This window comes from Equus asinus, chromosome 20 (assembly GCF_041296235.1).
Source record: "Equus asinus isolate D_3611 breed Donkey chromosome 20, EquAss-T2T_v2, whole genome shotgun sequence".
In the NCBI taxonomy this organism is placed as follows: Eukaryota; Metazoa; Chordata; class Mammalia; order Perissodactyla; family Equidae; genus Equus; species Equus asinus.
Genome location: NC_091809.1, coordinates 101544463 through 101558927, shown reverse-complemented (window position 1 = coordinate 101558927; position 14465 = coordinate 101544463). Strand labels below are relative to the sequence as shown.

The 14465-nt window shown below is 43.7% G+C and overlaps 1 protein-coding gene across 7 annotated transcripts; it reads right to left on the bottom strand.

The window, feature by feature from the left end:
- Positions 1-330: 330 nt before the first annotated feature.
- On the bottom strand, positions 331-14460 carry MISFA (mitochondrial sheath formation associated). Of its 7 annotated transcripts, XR_011495940.1 has the most exons (5): positions 14234-14373; positions 4437-4528; positions 3787-3875; positions 2003-2040; positions 1313-1322 (listed from the first exon to the last, which is right to left on the bottom strand). XR_011495940.1 is itself a non-coding variant. In XM_044753118.2 (4 exons), the coding sequence occupies exons 1-3, from the start codon at positions 4380-4382 to the stop codon at positions 2019-2021; spliced, it is 180 nt and encodes a 59-aa protein (XP_044609053.1). In that variant the 3' UTR covers positions 331-1322; positions 2003-2018. The 7 variants fall into 7 exon arrangements, 1 of the variants encoding a protein (XP_044609053.1); XM_044753118.2 differs by lacking the exons at positions 4437-4528; positions 14234-14373 and adding an exon at positions 4314-4382 and having other exon boundaries at positions 331-1322; XR_011495938.1 differs by lacking the exon at positions 3787-3875 and having other exon boundaries at positions 1221-1322.
- Between the last annotated feature and the right edge of the window lie 5 nt (positions 14461-14465).

The following is a 14465-nucleotide window of genomic DNA, read 5'->3' as shown; positions in this document are numbered from 1 at the left end:
TGTACCTGGGGGCTTTGGGGAGAAAAAGGGAAAAATAAAATCTTTAAAAAAAAAATAAAAATAAAAAAAATAAATAAGGGTAATCCATTTACTGCATGGAGCCACTTACAAATAGCTTAGCAAACATGTACCAAATAGTCATCAACAAATGCTGTCTACATAACCAAAAGAGCTACTTGGCTGGAAGGGTGCACTTCTGAACAACAGAATTATCAGTCATCCCCAAGCAGCTACAGAATGGGAACAGTTCCATACTGTTTATTTTAAAGGTCTTGGCTCCTGTTAGGTCCATCCCCCCCACCCCGACCCCGGGTCAGAAAGTTCCAAACCACCTTTAGAGGGTTTATTAGGAATATCCTAGGGCTCACACAGCCAGATTAATTGCTTGGGTCTTATACTTAGGTTCGCATCCTTGGTCTCACACACTCGAACTGCATCACATTGAAGCTGAGCAGTTAGCTTCTGGTTCTCCACATGCTGCCTGTGTCAGCAGCAGTCACTGCTACAAGACTCATCTGGCATCTTCTTAGCTATTCAGGTGAGGGAGACGTTTGAGGCAAGAGGCAGCCAAGATCTTGGATATCCCAGTCTCTCGTTTGGCTCTTTTCCTTGGCACGTAAAAGCATGCCAAGGAGAAGACCCGGATCTTAATCTTGACTCTGCAACCCAGAGCTGTGTCTGGTGGTAAGATTCTTAAGCTCCTCAACTTCATTCTTGACATTTTGTAAAATGAGGCTAGCGCACAGCTCAGAGGATTATTGTAAGGATGAAAGTAATGTATAATTTAGTATTTAGCACCCAATATTAAAATGAAGTCCTTTCTTCACACAGTGCAAGCTTTGGGTTTTTCATAATAGCTAAGAAAAGGCCACAGAGAAATATCCCCAAAGAATAGGCTTAAAGTTGCTGCGATCTCTATCCCTTTCTGTAATATTTTTTCACCCCTGGATCCAGGAGAAAGGCATTACTTGGGAAATCAGTCTAAAGAGCTCTAGAGAATTTCTATCCTTCAGAATACAGGATAGGGGACAAATTGAACTAGGTATCTTAGTCTTGATGCCAGTCTTAGAGAGTAAAACAGGGGACCCGATCACTCCCACCCGCCCTGACCACCTCCCCACCCACCAGCTCCCTATCTTGAGCTAAGAGAATACCATGTCTTCATTCATCTTAAAAAGTGCAGTAACTTTTTACATAAAATGTGACAAAATAATGTGCAATTACTTTATGTGAAGCCAATAACAGGCACTGTACAGCTGGTCAGGTGAGCTTCAGAGCTGCATCACTTCCCCAGGATCATCTTTGCTTATTTCCACTGGAGTCTAGGGGGGAAAAAGTATGTCAGGTGTTCGCTAGGGTGTGGGGATGAGGTAACTGCCCTCCTTGCCAAGAGCAGGCAGGGGCAGCTGTGTCCAATTCCATCTCACCTAATGCCTCCGATCCCAGTTGCCAGAGGGGCTCAGCAGTGTGGGAGCTGACAAGAGGCAGAGAAAGGACAAATATCCAAAGTCTAACAGGAGCAGAAAGGAAAGAGACATCTCCCACCAGGCCCGTTTCACAGACCAGTGTTTACTTGATGAGGGAGAGTCAGTGAGGGTTGGTGGTGCGGGCTGATTTAGGAAATAGTATTGAAAGCTGAGCATACAAAATGTCCCACGAGCACAAGACTAGGTCACCCATGTCAGACAGCTTTGACTCTGGGCCTGAGATATCTTTACCTCTATACCTCCAGTTTATCTGAAAGAAACTGAAGAACTTAAAAAAGAGCAAAGACTCTTAGGAAAATATGGATAAAAGATCACATGAAAGACAGAGGGAACTCTCCTAACTCTAAGTAGATAGTGAATAATGATAGAAGTAGGGAAACTACAATGACTTTTTTAATAAAGAAAAGAATATTTGTTTCTAGAGTTACTAGAGTTGGATTTTGATGCTTAGTTCATCTATCTGGAGGAATACATTTCACAGTAGGAATAGAGAACAAAGTTAAAGGCACACTTACCCCTCCTGGGGGATACTTAAATCCCTTCCACATTGTTCCTGCAATGAGAAGCATCCATAAGACAACAATCATTGTTGGGCTTCTTGCTCAGCTGGTGTTGGGTACAGGGGAAAATGGGTGGTTTGGAAAGGTATGATGTTCTATTCCCCAAGTCCTGGGAACTGGGCTGTCTTCATTCAAGACCAGATGGTGGGGGGACCAGCATGACAGCTCCTGGCTGAGGGGCTTCGTGGTCCAGTCTGAGCTGAAATGGCTTGCCATGGCAATTTTAGGGGGCAGAGCTCAGACAGCAATTGTGACATCAGCTCCTGTGACCTTGGAGACCAGTCAGAGTGAGGAGCTACGGCACAGGTGACCAGGATGCCAGGGGTGCTGGGGCTAAAGAACCCTTATCGGAAGGGCCCTGTTCTCTTGTGACTCTATGTGGTTAGGATCTAGTTGCCACCATATCTTTATTAATTCACATCTGCCAAAATTTTCACCATTGGCTTTGTGCAATCAGTTGCAAAAAACATTGATATGCAAAAAACAAACCAAACCAAAACAAAAAACATCCTGGATTAATTGGGAGGATTAATTGGCTAGGTATGCTATGAGCAATTACTTTACATACTATTGTTAGGATATGCAAAGAAGAAAAATCTTGTATTTTGTGAAATGGCACAGCTAAACCCTTATTGGGCAGGGTAAGCTTCCTCACAACTTCCCTGGGAAGGAAAGAGAAGGAAGATGGGCAGTTATGCTCATTTCACTGCTGGAGAAACTGAGGCACAGAGTAGTTTCAGTGGTCTGGGCAGGATCAGTGTGGCAGTGGCTCAGCTAAACAAGTCCCCAGCGTCTCCATCCATCCACCTTCCCACAGAGACGTCTGACTGTGTTAGGCCAATACTCTCATTAAAATTGGGGAGCAGATGGAGAAAAAGAACAGCCATCATGCCTTGTTCTTAGTATATCTGGGGCTGAGTCTTGATAGCCCTGCCTTCAAGTTGTTTCCAGGAAACCTGCTCCTGTAACCAGTGTACGACTAAAACTCTCAGAGTAAAGTTTCTTTAACAATGGGAACATCTTTGAAGAAACACGTCTGAATGAAATGGGGTGGGACGTGAGACACCCAGGAGATGGTTTGCTAAAAGGATACCGCTATTAATGGTTCCCATCGGCAGGCTGGTCTAGTGAGACAAGTGTGAGAGCCTAACAAGTCCAGAGGTCTATGCTTGCTTCCCGGCTTCACAAACGAGTTGGTATACCTTTAGCTTAGTTGTCAAGTTAAGGTTCACGAAATGCTAATTGTCAAACTTTGCATTAAATGCTTTACATGAATTCTCAAATGTAACCCTCACAAAAATAGTAAGATATTGAGACATCTCCATTATACAGATGAAGAAACTGGGGTTCAGGGAGATGAAACTTTCCCAAGGTCACATAGCTAGTAAGTTGCAAAGTTAGGACCTGAACTCAGATTCATGTTAACTCCAATTTCAGGATCTGCCAAAGGGGCGTTAAAAATGCTGGTCAAATTTATTCCAGTTTGCGAGGAGAAAATAAGTTAATAGATGCCAATAGTCAAAAAAAGGATACCTATGAGGTGTGGTTATTAACAAATCTTTGAACTGTTGTCCTCAGCAATGCTCCCCAAATTCTCTTTCCCCACCATATAACCTAAATCATTTCCCCTTCCACAGTTTATTACATTTTCCAGAGGAATATAAGCTCTCCACTGAGATTTCAGGGGGCTACCAAATTCTCTGGAAAGGAAGGCCCAACAGACCTGACCACCCACTCACAGTTGCAGATCTTCATCCACAGCCCGGCTCCTCAGTCGTGCCTTGCTCTCCTGAACAGGCCACCTCTCTTTCCACTTCAGAGTTGGCGGCTGAGTCAGAAAGACATGTAAAGGCAGAGGGGGCTCCACTCATTGGCCTGATAGGTAACTGCCTCTGTATGGGACTGGGTGGGCTGCTCAAACGTCCCACCAACGCCCCTATTCCCTTTCCTACCAGCAACCACCAAACCACCTGGCCTGAAATCCACAAGTCAGGCACTGTCTCCAGCAGACTCCTTATAAATTCAAATGCTTTGAAACAAGTGATTTTATGTACCCAAGGGTGCAGAGAGGGAGAGAGGAGACTTAAAGATGTCCCAGTGGGATGGGAAGTAGCCTGGGAAACTAAGTTTGTTCCCATCGCATCCTAACCTCTAATTAATGGTGAGACCTCAACTATTTTTCCCATTCGGTCAGAAACCCCAGGTGGGAGGGTTAGTCAGAGCCAGGACTGACTACCAGGGACTTACAGGCAGGGTCATTACTTACCAAGAACTCCGGAAATGTGCCCATGTAACATGCAAGTCCAACAAAAAGCATCCAGCCAAGCACAATCATGACAACAAGCAAAACAATTTCTAAGACACAATTGCACAGTGAAACACTATTCACCAAGATCTCGGCGAAGGAGTACTCATGAAACCCTCCGTTGGTAGGTCTCGCATGTCACTTCCAGTCCTTCGCTCCAAAGGATCCGAAACTCCCTAGTGGAACAGTTGGAATCTAGTGGGGCATTGTGACGTCACTGGTCACATGGCCCAGAATGACGATATGTCAGAGATACTGCCCTGAGACCAGTAGCTGAGCAGCAAACTAAGCTCTTTGTATGCATTATCTCACAGTGACAATATGAGGTAGGTACGATTATCAAACCCATTTTACTAACGAGGAAACTGAGGCTTAGAGAGCCTAAGTGACCTGCACTAGGTCTCACAGCTGATGCTGCGGGTCAGGGCCAGGACTCAGGGCCAAGCTGCCTGTTAGGAAGCCGTTAGACTAGAGACAGGGATTGCGAGAGGTGTGTTGCTGGGTCTATGATAGCTGTGAATTAAACCAACTGAATCCTAGAGAAAGGAGACATCTCCTTATTTGCGTCCCTGCAACCCCTCCCCTCCCATCTCAAGGGCTTTCTCACCACTATCTTATACCATTCTTCAACACCTTTGGTCAGCTCCTCTCCACTGCTTCTCTTTTCTTGGCCTTCAAGAAGCCACAAGTATCCTTGTCCTCTCCTCACAAAAACCTCCAAGTGATGCTGTGGCTCCCTTCCTAACTGTCCTGTTTCTTCATTTCCTTTTATGACCAAACTTCCTAAACAAGAGGTCCACACTCAGAGTCTTCCTTCCCAATCTACACCTTTCTTCCATGCATCACATTCTGACTTCTGGCCCCCACCCCATTATTGAGACGCTCTCAGAAGTCACCAGAGGTCTCCTTTTTGTCCAGTTTAATGACCTCATCTCAATCCCTTTGACCTCCCTGCCCTAAGACAGTGGACCCCTCCCTCCACCAGAGTTCTTTCTAAATACACATCTCCCTATTTATTATTTTGATATCCCCTTTATTTTTTAAATTATAAAAATAATACATGCTCATTGTAAAACATGAAACCATCCAAAGATGTACACAGAAAAACCTAAGAGTCTCCTCCTCCTTCTCGCCTCAATTCCCATCCCCACGATGTAACCAATGCTACCAAGCTGGTGTGTATCCTCTGCCAGAGACCTCTCCATGAGCTTGCAAACGTCAGTACACACACAGAGGGGTACAGAGGGTTTTCCCCAGTGTTGTTTTATTACAGGCAATCATACTACCTCTGCTACTATGCAAGCTGCTTTTCTCCTGTAACAATACATCATGGACATCCTACTGGGTCAACTGATAAAAAATCTAAACACATTCTTCTGTTTTTAACAATAAGCTTTATTGAGGTATAAATTACATATGATAAAATTCACTCATTTTTAGTGTAGAGTTGATGAATTTTGAAAAATGAGTTGATCTTGTAACTACCACCACAATCAGGATAGAAAAAATTTTGATCATCTCAAAGAAAAGTCCCCCGTGTCTGTCCCTTTGCAATCAATCGCCTCCCCTTGAAAACCACTGATCTGCTTTTGCGTTTTCTAGAACTTCATATAAATGGAGTCATAAGCTTCTTTCACTTAGCATAACGCGTTTGAGCTTCACCTATGTCATCTAGAAGTTTGTTCTGTTTTATTGAATAGTATTCCATTGTATGGACAGACCAGTTTACCAATTTACCTGTCAAAGAACACTTGGGTGTGTTTCCAGTTTGGGGCTATTATGAAGAGATGTTATAAATATTTGTGTACAGCTTTTTGTGTGAACACAAGTTTGAATTTCTCTAGGGTGAACACCCAGAATGGGGATTGCTGGATCATATGGTAAGTGCTTGTTTAAAAATTTTTCTCTTTCTCACTTGTTTTCCGCAATTTTACTTTGATGTGGCTTTGTGTAATTTTCTGCGTGTTTCTTCTACCTGGGGTTCGATGAGCTTCTTGGATCTGTTGGTTCATGGCTTTCATTAAATTAGAAAAATGTTTGGCTATTATTTCTTCAAATATTTTTTCTGTGCTCCTTTCCCCTCCTCCCATCTCCATTACATGTACTAGACCAGTGACGTGTCCCACAGCTTGCTAGTGTTCTGTTCATTTTTTCAGTCTTTGTTTTTCCTTGTGTTTCATTTTGGGTAGTTTCCACTGCTGTCTTTTTCAAGTTAACTCATCCTTCCCCCATAGTGTCTAACCTTCTGTTAATCCCGGTGTCTTTTTCATTTGATGTTGTATTTTTCATCTCTGGAAGTTCAATATCTGTCTTTCTCATTTTATCTTTCATTTTTCTCCACATCATGTTCAAGCTTTCCTTCCCATCCTTGAGCATATTTATGAGACTGATAATAAACACTTTAAGGACTGTCTGCAACCCTATCATCTCTGTCATTTATGGGGCTGTTTCCTTGGTTGATTTTCTGTTGTGGGTGATACCTTCCCGCTTCTTTGAATGCCTGGTAACTTCTGGCTGGATATTCGACATGATGAGTTTTACAGTGTTGAGTGCCAGATTTTGCTGTAGGATTTTCTTCTGGAAAACTAAACTATGTTAAACTACGTGGGATCAGTTAGACTCCTCTGAGGCTTGCTTTAAGCTCTGTTAGGGTGGGCCAAGAGCAGTCTTCACTGGAGGGACAATTACTCCCACGACAGAGACAGGATCCTTCTGAGCACTCTCTCTGAGGCCTATTGTATTAGGTCTTTCCAATCTGTGGAATTTTCCGCAACTCCCAGCCATTTGGGGAGCTCCAAGAAGTGTCAGGCCCACTGTTTCTGGGCGGTTCTTATCCCAGCTCATGGAGTTTTAATTTCACAGACAGAACTGAGTCAGAGACTCTGTACAAAGGCCCCCAGGGAGATCTCGAGTTCTTGCTCTGTGGAACGCCCTCTTCTCAGGACTCCATCCTGCAAACTCCTGGCACTCTGGCCTCCTCTGTTCTCCAGACTAGTAGTCATTTGATTAACCCTCTTCTGTGCTGCACTCTGAAAACTTCCCCAGGCAGTAGGCTGGGGCAATTGTAAGGCTCATCGCCTTTGTTCCCTTTCAAAGTTTCACCATCTTGTGCTGCCTCTTGTACAAGATCTGAAAACAATTATTTCATAAATTTTGCAAAATTTTCTATTTGTTTATGGAGAGAAGGCAACTCCTGTAGCAAATGATCCTTCATAGGCAGAAGCAGAAGTCTAATTTATTCTTTTTTAATTCCTGCATAATACTCTAGGTTTATTTCATCTTTCTCCTAATGAAGGATATATCAGTCAAGATCTAGTCAGGAGAAAGAAACCACACAGTAATCTGAACAGAGACAGTTTAATAAAGAGAATTACTAACTAGATACAAGAGATTAACTACGCAAGTGGTAGAAAGCTCTACAGATTACAGGAAAAGCACATATAGGGAGCAGGCACCAACTCTAGGGCTGAGGCAAAGCACCCAAGGAAAGAACAAACTTGGAAGAGGCCCCTCCCTCGGGCCTGAGATCCAAAACTTGCTAGAGAAGTAGTGGCCATGACCAACTGGATGGTAGAGAAATCCAATGAGCTGCCGCAGGCCAGACCTGATGAGGAGGGAACCACCCTCTGAGGCGCTGGTGGAATTTGCCAGGAAGTCTCCAAAGGGGGTTCTGTGAAGTTTACTGATCCTCACTGAGAACCCACCCTCTGGGGGTAAGCCAGGAGAACATCCTGGGAAGCCACCCTGTGTGTGCTGGTAGAACTCACTGGCAACCTGTTTCAGTGGCAGGAGTGGAGATTGAAACTCAACGGGAAGCAGTCCACAGAGGGGCCACTGGAACTCAAGAGGGGTGCACACCACTCGATAGCCCCACATGTGCCACTGTCAGCCGCACAGCAGGACCAAGAAGAAGAAAAGCACACTGGAACTAGGAAGAGAAGTCCCTTCTCTGCAGTATCCCCTCAAGGTCCTCTATTGACAAAACTTAATATTGTGCCCACCAGCAAGGGAGAAATGCTTACAAAGTCCAGCTCCATTACAGCAGAGCAAGCAATGAACGGTGGATTTGGAGCTGAAAGGCACTACATTAATAACTGGCACAATGTTCATTCAGATTTTTTCCCATTTTTTTCCCATGATAAATAATGCTGTGATTGTTGAAAACAAAATTTCTTAGATAAATTTCTCTTGAGCACTGCCAATTTGTTAACCAGAGAAGCAGCAAGAGGATAAAAGGGTATGACAGTTAAGACAGTGGATAAAAATGGAGAGGCTGGGGCCAGCACCGTGGCCGAGAGGTTAAGTTTGCGCGCTCCGCTTCGGTGGCCCAGGGTTTCGTAGGCTTGGATCCTGGGCGCGGACATGGCATCGCTCATCAGGCCATGCTGAGGTGGCATCCCACATGCCACAATTAGAAGGACTCACAACTAAAAATATACAACTATGTACTGGGGGGTTTTGGGGAGAGAAAGGAAAAATAAAATCTTTAAAAAAAAAATGGAGAGGCTATATGAAATCCTTATAAAAAAGAATTAGTTTAAGGAAGAAAAGATGGTAGTTTATTTTACAAGGTCATAAAAACATGGCCATAAAAAGAAAGGATGTTTGTGGAAGGATGGTCTGAGATGCAGCATATGCTGTCAGTGAACAAGAACACAAGCTCCATACATCTAAGAAGTAAATGATACTGTCTTTTGATGCATAAAATTTTAAAATTTTCATGAGGTCCAATTTGTCTATTTTTTCTTTTGCTGCCTATGCCTTTGATGTCATGTCCAAGAAATCACTGCCAAATCCGATGTTGTGAAGCTTTTTTCCTATGCTTTCTTCTAAGAGTTTTATATCTTACACTAAGGCCTTTGATCCATTTTGAGTTAAATTTTGTATATGGTGTTAGGTAAGGGTCCAACTTCATTCTTGCACGTGAATATCCAGCTTTCCCAGCACCATTTGTTGAAAAGACTATCCTTTCCCCATTGAATGGTCTTGGCACTCTTGTCAAAAATCATTTGATCATGGGGCTGGCCCCGTGGCCGAGTGGTTAGGTTCACGCGCTCCGCTGCAGGCGGCCCAGTGTTTCGTCAGTTCGAATCCTGGGCGCGGACATGGCACTGCTCATCAAACCACGCTGAGGCAGCGTCCCACATGCCACAACTACAAGGACCCACAACGAAGAATATACAACTGTGTACTGGGGGGCTTTGGGGAGAAAAAATAAAATAAAATCTTAAAAAAAAAAAAAAGGCAGAAATTAAAAAAAAAAAATCATTTGATCATATATTTGAGGGTTTACTTCTGGGCTCTCTATTCTAGTCCATTGATGAGGTACTGAGAGTAGTCAAATCATAGAGACGGAAAGTAGAACAGTGGTTGCCAGGGGCAGGAGAGAGGGGAGAATAGGCAGTTTTTGTTTAATGGGTACAGAGTTTCACTTTTACAAGATGAAAAGAGTTACGGAGATGGATGGTAGTGATGGTTGTCCAACAATATGAATGTATTTAATGCCACCGAACTGCACACTGCTGAAAAATGGCTAAGATGGTAAATTGCATGCTATGTGTATTTCACCACAATAAAAAAATGGGGGAAAAAAGAAGTAAATGAGAAGGATATATCTGTCTGATATTTAGAATACCAACGATATGTCTGATAAGACCAATAACTACGAAAACAAAGAGTGTAAACAGAGACCAAAAGCAGAGCACCAAGAAAAAAATTCTAATCTTAAACAAGCCAGTCTCATGACTTTTCTCAAGCTGCAAACAAAGAGTCAGAATATACTCTTTCTCATTTCTTAGTTTGGGGACTTTTTTTTCCCTTTTAATGTAATTAACACCTTTGTACACATATCCTGGGTACTTTATGTCTGTAAGACAAATTTCCAAAAGTGGGGTTACGGAGTTCAAAGGTGTGTCAGATTACTCTAGCCAAAGGTTATAGCAAATTATGCTCCCACCAACTACATTTCACTTTTTTCAACTATGGTCCAGGGATGGGCTTCAGTGGATCTATGAACATTCCTGAAATCGGACACAAAATAGACTGTATATATTGGCATGTACATTTTTCTGGAACAGGTCAATATCTTTCAACAGATTTTTTTTTAAAATCTGAAACTCAAATAAGGCTGAGAACTAGTACACTATATCATCTTCCCACTATGGCTTTGGTCACCTTACGCTTGCATTCGTTTAGCAAACTTTCTATTGAAGGCCTCTTTCTATCTGGTTTACCAAATATTAGAAGAACAGAGTCGTGCATAAATTCAAGCATGCTAGGCACTGGGAATATAGAAATGAATGAGACTTGACCGCTATCTGCCAGGGCCTCACAGTCTTTGGGGTAGAAAGGGGTGGAGATGGAGGTAGGCAGGTACCCCGGTACAATATAATATCCCAGGCAGGCACTAAGGCATGAAGCCAGGAAGACGCAGTGTGCCTGGCGAAGAGGGAATGTTTCAGCCTGGTTAGATGACAGGATCGGATAGCGCCAGTTTCAGGAGATGAGGGCGATCATACCGGCCGTCAGCCCATGTTGGTACTACACAGTCTGCCTCTTATGACTAAGTACCAATAGGCACAGAATTCCAGCTTCCTAGAGACTATTCATCACAAAATTTCATCACAATTTCACACGCAGTGAGAGGCGGCATAATGCACAAATTAGGAACCTGGCCTCTGACATCACCTTCTGCAATAATTTTACCTGTCTGAGTCTTGGTTTCCCTATCTGTAAGATGGAGCCAATCATCCCATATATCCTCTATTTTAAGGCGCACACTTTTTCACATTTAAGTGCTTTTCACATAGGTATAAATGTTAACATTGGTATGTATATTTAATTTTGTAATCTTTTCTCCCCCTAAATGTTGTAATGCATCACTTATTCAACAGGATCTCAGAAACAAGGAAACAGGTAATACCACACTAAACCTCAGTTTCCTCATCAGTAGAATTGAGGTACTAATTCTATCTAGGTCACAGAGTTTTGTGAAGATTAACCGTGATAAAGCACATAAAATTCTTAGCAATGCATTTCTCTCCACACAGGAAATGAAAGCTACACACACACACACACACACACACACACACACACACACACACAGAGCAGGCATAAAGTGCTCACAGTGCCTATAATTCACTCATAGTGACTAAACCAGGAGAGACCTGGTGGTTTGGACGGAAGGCCTCTTCCATAAAAGACTGAAAAAGCTTGCTCAGGCCTCACTTCTAACTTGGTATCTTTTCCTTGACTAATGGATTTCTAACAGGATATGTTAGATCTTCTTGCCCCAGGAAGTTCTGCTGTTTCTCAGGTTTGTCAGATCTGGCTGAAGTGCTCCCAAAAGGCCTCTTCTCCTTCAGTCTTCTCACCTCCTGCCTTGTCTCCTGGCTTCCACGCCTGCTCCACATTACAGTCTCTTCACAACACGGCAGTCAGGCTTAGTTTTTTAAAACTCAGTCAGATCACATCACTCCTCTCTTCAAAACCTTCCAGTGGCTGCCTCTTTCAGAGTAAAAGCCTAAGAAAGAAAAAAGCAGCCCCTGACATCAGGGAACTGGTCTGACCCACCAAAGTCTCAGTGTTGTTAGAAGCTGACCGGGCACTCAAGGCTAGGCTGTGTTCTTCTCCTGTTGGATATAACAACCTTACAGAACACCAACATCAGACAGCCTCACTCAGACCATGACGAAATGAGACAAGGCCACATCATAGTTTTGTCCAAGCAGAGACAAAAAGAAGGTCACTATGCAACCCACGAAATACCAAACATCCTCATCTTTCTATTAATATGAGTGACTGCTGCTTTATCAATGACAGCTTTATCCTCATTCTAGTTCGTCCATCTTATTGGTAATATTTATTGAGATACCCAATGTCAAAACTAACTACAGTGGAGCCATTTTAAAATGGAGTCGGAGCCGCCTTTCTAGAGAAACTGCCTTGCTCTCCTGAACATCGGACTGGGCAAAATGGCAATTGTTTTACAAGCAACCGTTCGAGAAGTCAGCAGGAGAAAGGACACCCTGATCACAAAGACTGAGGATTGTGGACTTTCTGAAGATAGAATCAGTAGTCAATCAATGTTTAGCCAAGCCTAGCTCTCTGCCTCCAACTCCAATCAAAATCCTTTGTGACACAACCTCCCTTCTCTGCCTTTAAAAGCCCCTGACTTACTCCCTAGCGGGACACTCTTTGGGCTTCTACCTCACTCTGTGCTCCCCGAATTGCAATTCTTTGACCTCAACTAAGCATTTTTCCTCTTAAACTGGATCCTATTTTTGTAGGTTGACACCAATCATAGAATTGTCCCTGATTTCTGATGGCACTCAATCCAAAGAGAAGCTTCGCTTCCTTAAACCCTCCTCCAAGTCACCCAAAGCTCGAAACCTAAACCTATTAGCAGGACCTTTCTAACACACTTACTGAGCTGTCCCGAGGTTCTCCACAGCATCTGCTCCCTCACTGCAGGAGTAATCAACTGAACTTGTTAAAGCGTGCGCGTGTTCCTGATGGTCTCCGGGTGTCTACAAAGCTCTTGCGGTGGTTCCCACGCTTTATCACACATTAGAATCACCCAGGTTTGTTTAAACAGATTGTTCAACCCCACCCCTAGAGTTTCTGATTCTTAAGTCTCGGGTGGGGTCTTAGAATCTGTATTTCTAACAAGTGTCCGGTGATGCTGAGGCTGTAAATCTGGGGCCTGCACTGGTGGAACCACTGTCCCAAAGCATCCGCGGTCCCGCCTTTCTTCTCTGACTTAGCCTACTTCTGCTTCTTCATCTCTGCATTCTACTCCAGCCACACTGGCGTCTTTGCTGTTTCGAGCTTCCCCTAGCACACGCCTAGCTTAGGACTTTGCTTTGAATGCCTTCCAAAATGGAACACTTACTCTCTCACCTTCCAAGGAGACCTACCCTGATCTTCTTATCCTGCCTTTTAAAAATTTATCCCCCACAATATTTAATCACCTTCTAACATGCGGTCTGATTTACTTATTTATTACATTTATTGTTTTGCTCTCCTCCTACTAATAAAAGAATGACACGGGGCCAGCCGCGTGGCCGAGTGGTTAAGTTCATGCGCTCCACTTCAGCGGTCCAGGGTTTGGCCCGTTTGGATCCTGAGCACAGACCTAGCACGGCTCATCAAGCCATGTGGAGGCAGTGTCCCACAGAGCACAACCAGAAGGACCTACAACTAGAATATACAACTGTGTACTGGGGGGCTTTGGGGAGAAGAAGAGAAAAAAAGATTGGCAACAGATGTTAGCTCAGGGCCAATCTTTAAAAAGAAAAAAAAAGAATGATAGCCTTAGGACAGTTGATTTTTTTTCTATTTTGTTCACTGCTATATCCTCAGACCTAGAAAATTAGCAAATAGTCAATGCTCAACAAAAGTTTGTTGAATGAATAAATGCTCCTTCTAGCCTTTCATTTTCTTCTCCAAATTGAGTCATGCATGCCTGCCCTGTCCTATAAAGACAATCACCCTTCTGCCCCAACCTCTTGATGGTTACAATATCCAGCTCCTGCGGCTTTTTAGGCCCACTGGCTCAAGCCAGATACAATGCAGGTAAGTCACAAGTCAAGGAGACCAAACAAAGTCAGCAAATTGCATCTCTTCACTTTCCTTCTCAAGATGACCTTATCCACCAACCCACCTCCTCTCTTGTTTTCAAACTCTTTTTCTGGCTTTTTTCTCCAACATGGTTATGACGCCCCTCCCCCCCTTAAAAAAAAAAAAGGGGCAAGCCCTGCCCCATGCATGCTGCACCACCTTCACAGAGCTGTCTTATCTTCCAGATCTCTGACCAGGCTCCTCCTGACTCCGCTTTCCCTTTCTGGCTCCCTGAAATTTTGCTTTTGAAGTTGCATTACCTCTTCCTTCCTAAATTCAGCTACAATTTTCAGTCTTGATCTTTCACGATACTCTGCTGAATTCAACACGTCCTTCTAGAAACTCTCTTCCAGAACAGCGCGACTTGCTTCCACCTCCTTTACCGCTTCTCCTCGGGTCCTTCCTAGTCTTCACTGATGTCCCCAAGTTTCCTTCACGCAAGCTGGGTCACGGGTCCCTCGGCGCTGGCGCGTTTCCGACGGCGCTCGGCGC

Bases quoted from the DNA above. Each gene is read 5' to 3' on its own strand.
- MISFA (XM_044753118.2), bottom strand. From the start codon at position 4,382: ATGATTGTGCTTGGCTGGATGCTTTTTGTTGGACTTGCATGTTACATG. The intron at 3,876-4,313 runs GTAAGTAATGAC...TTTCTGACTCAG, and splicing joins GCACATTTCCGGAGTTCTTG to CCGCCAACTCTGAAGTGGAA. The intron at 2,041-3,786 runs GTGAGTGGGTGG...TTCTCATTGCAG, and splicing joins GTGGATGAAGATCTGCAACT to GAACAATGTGGAAGGGATTT.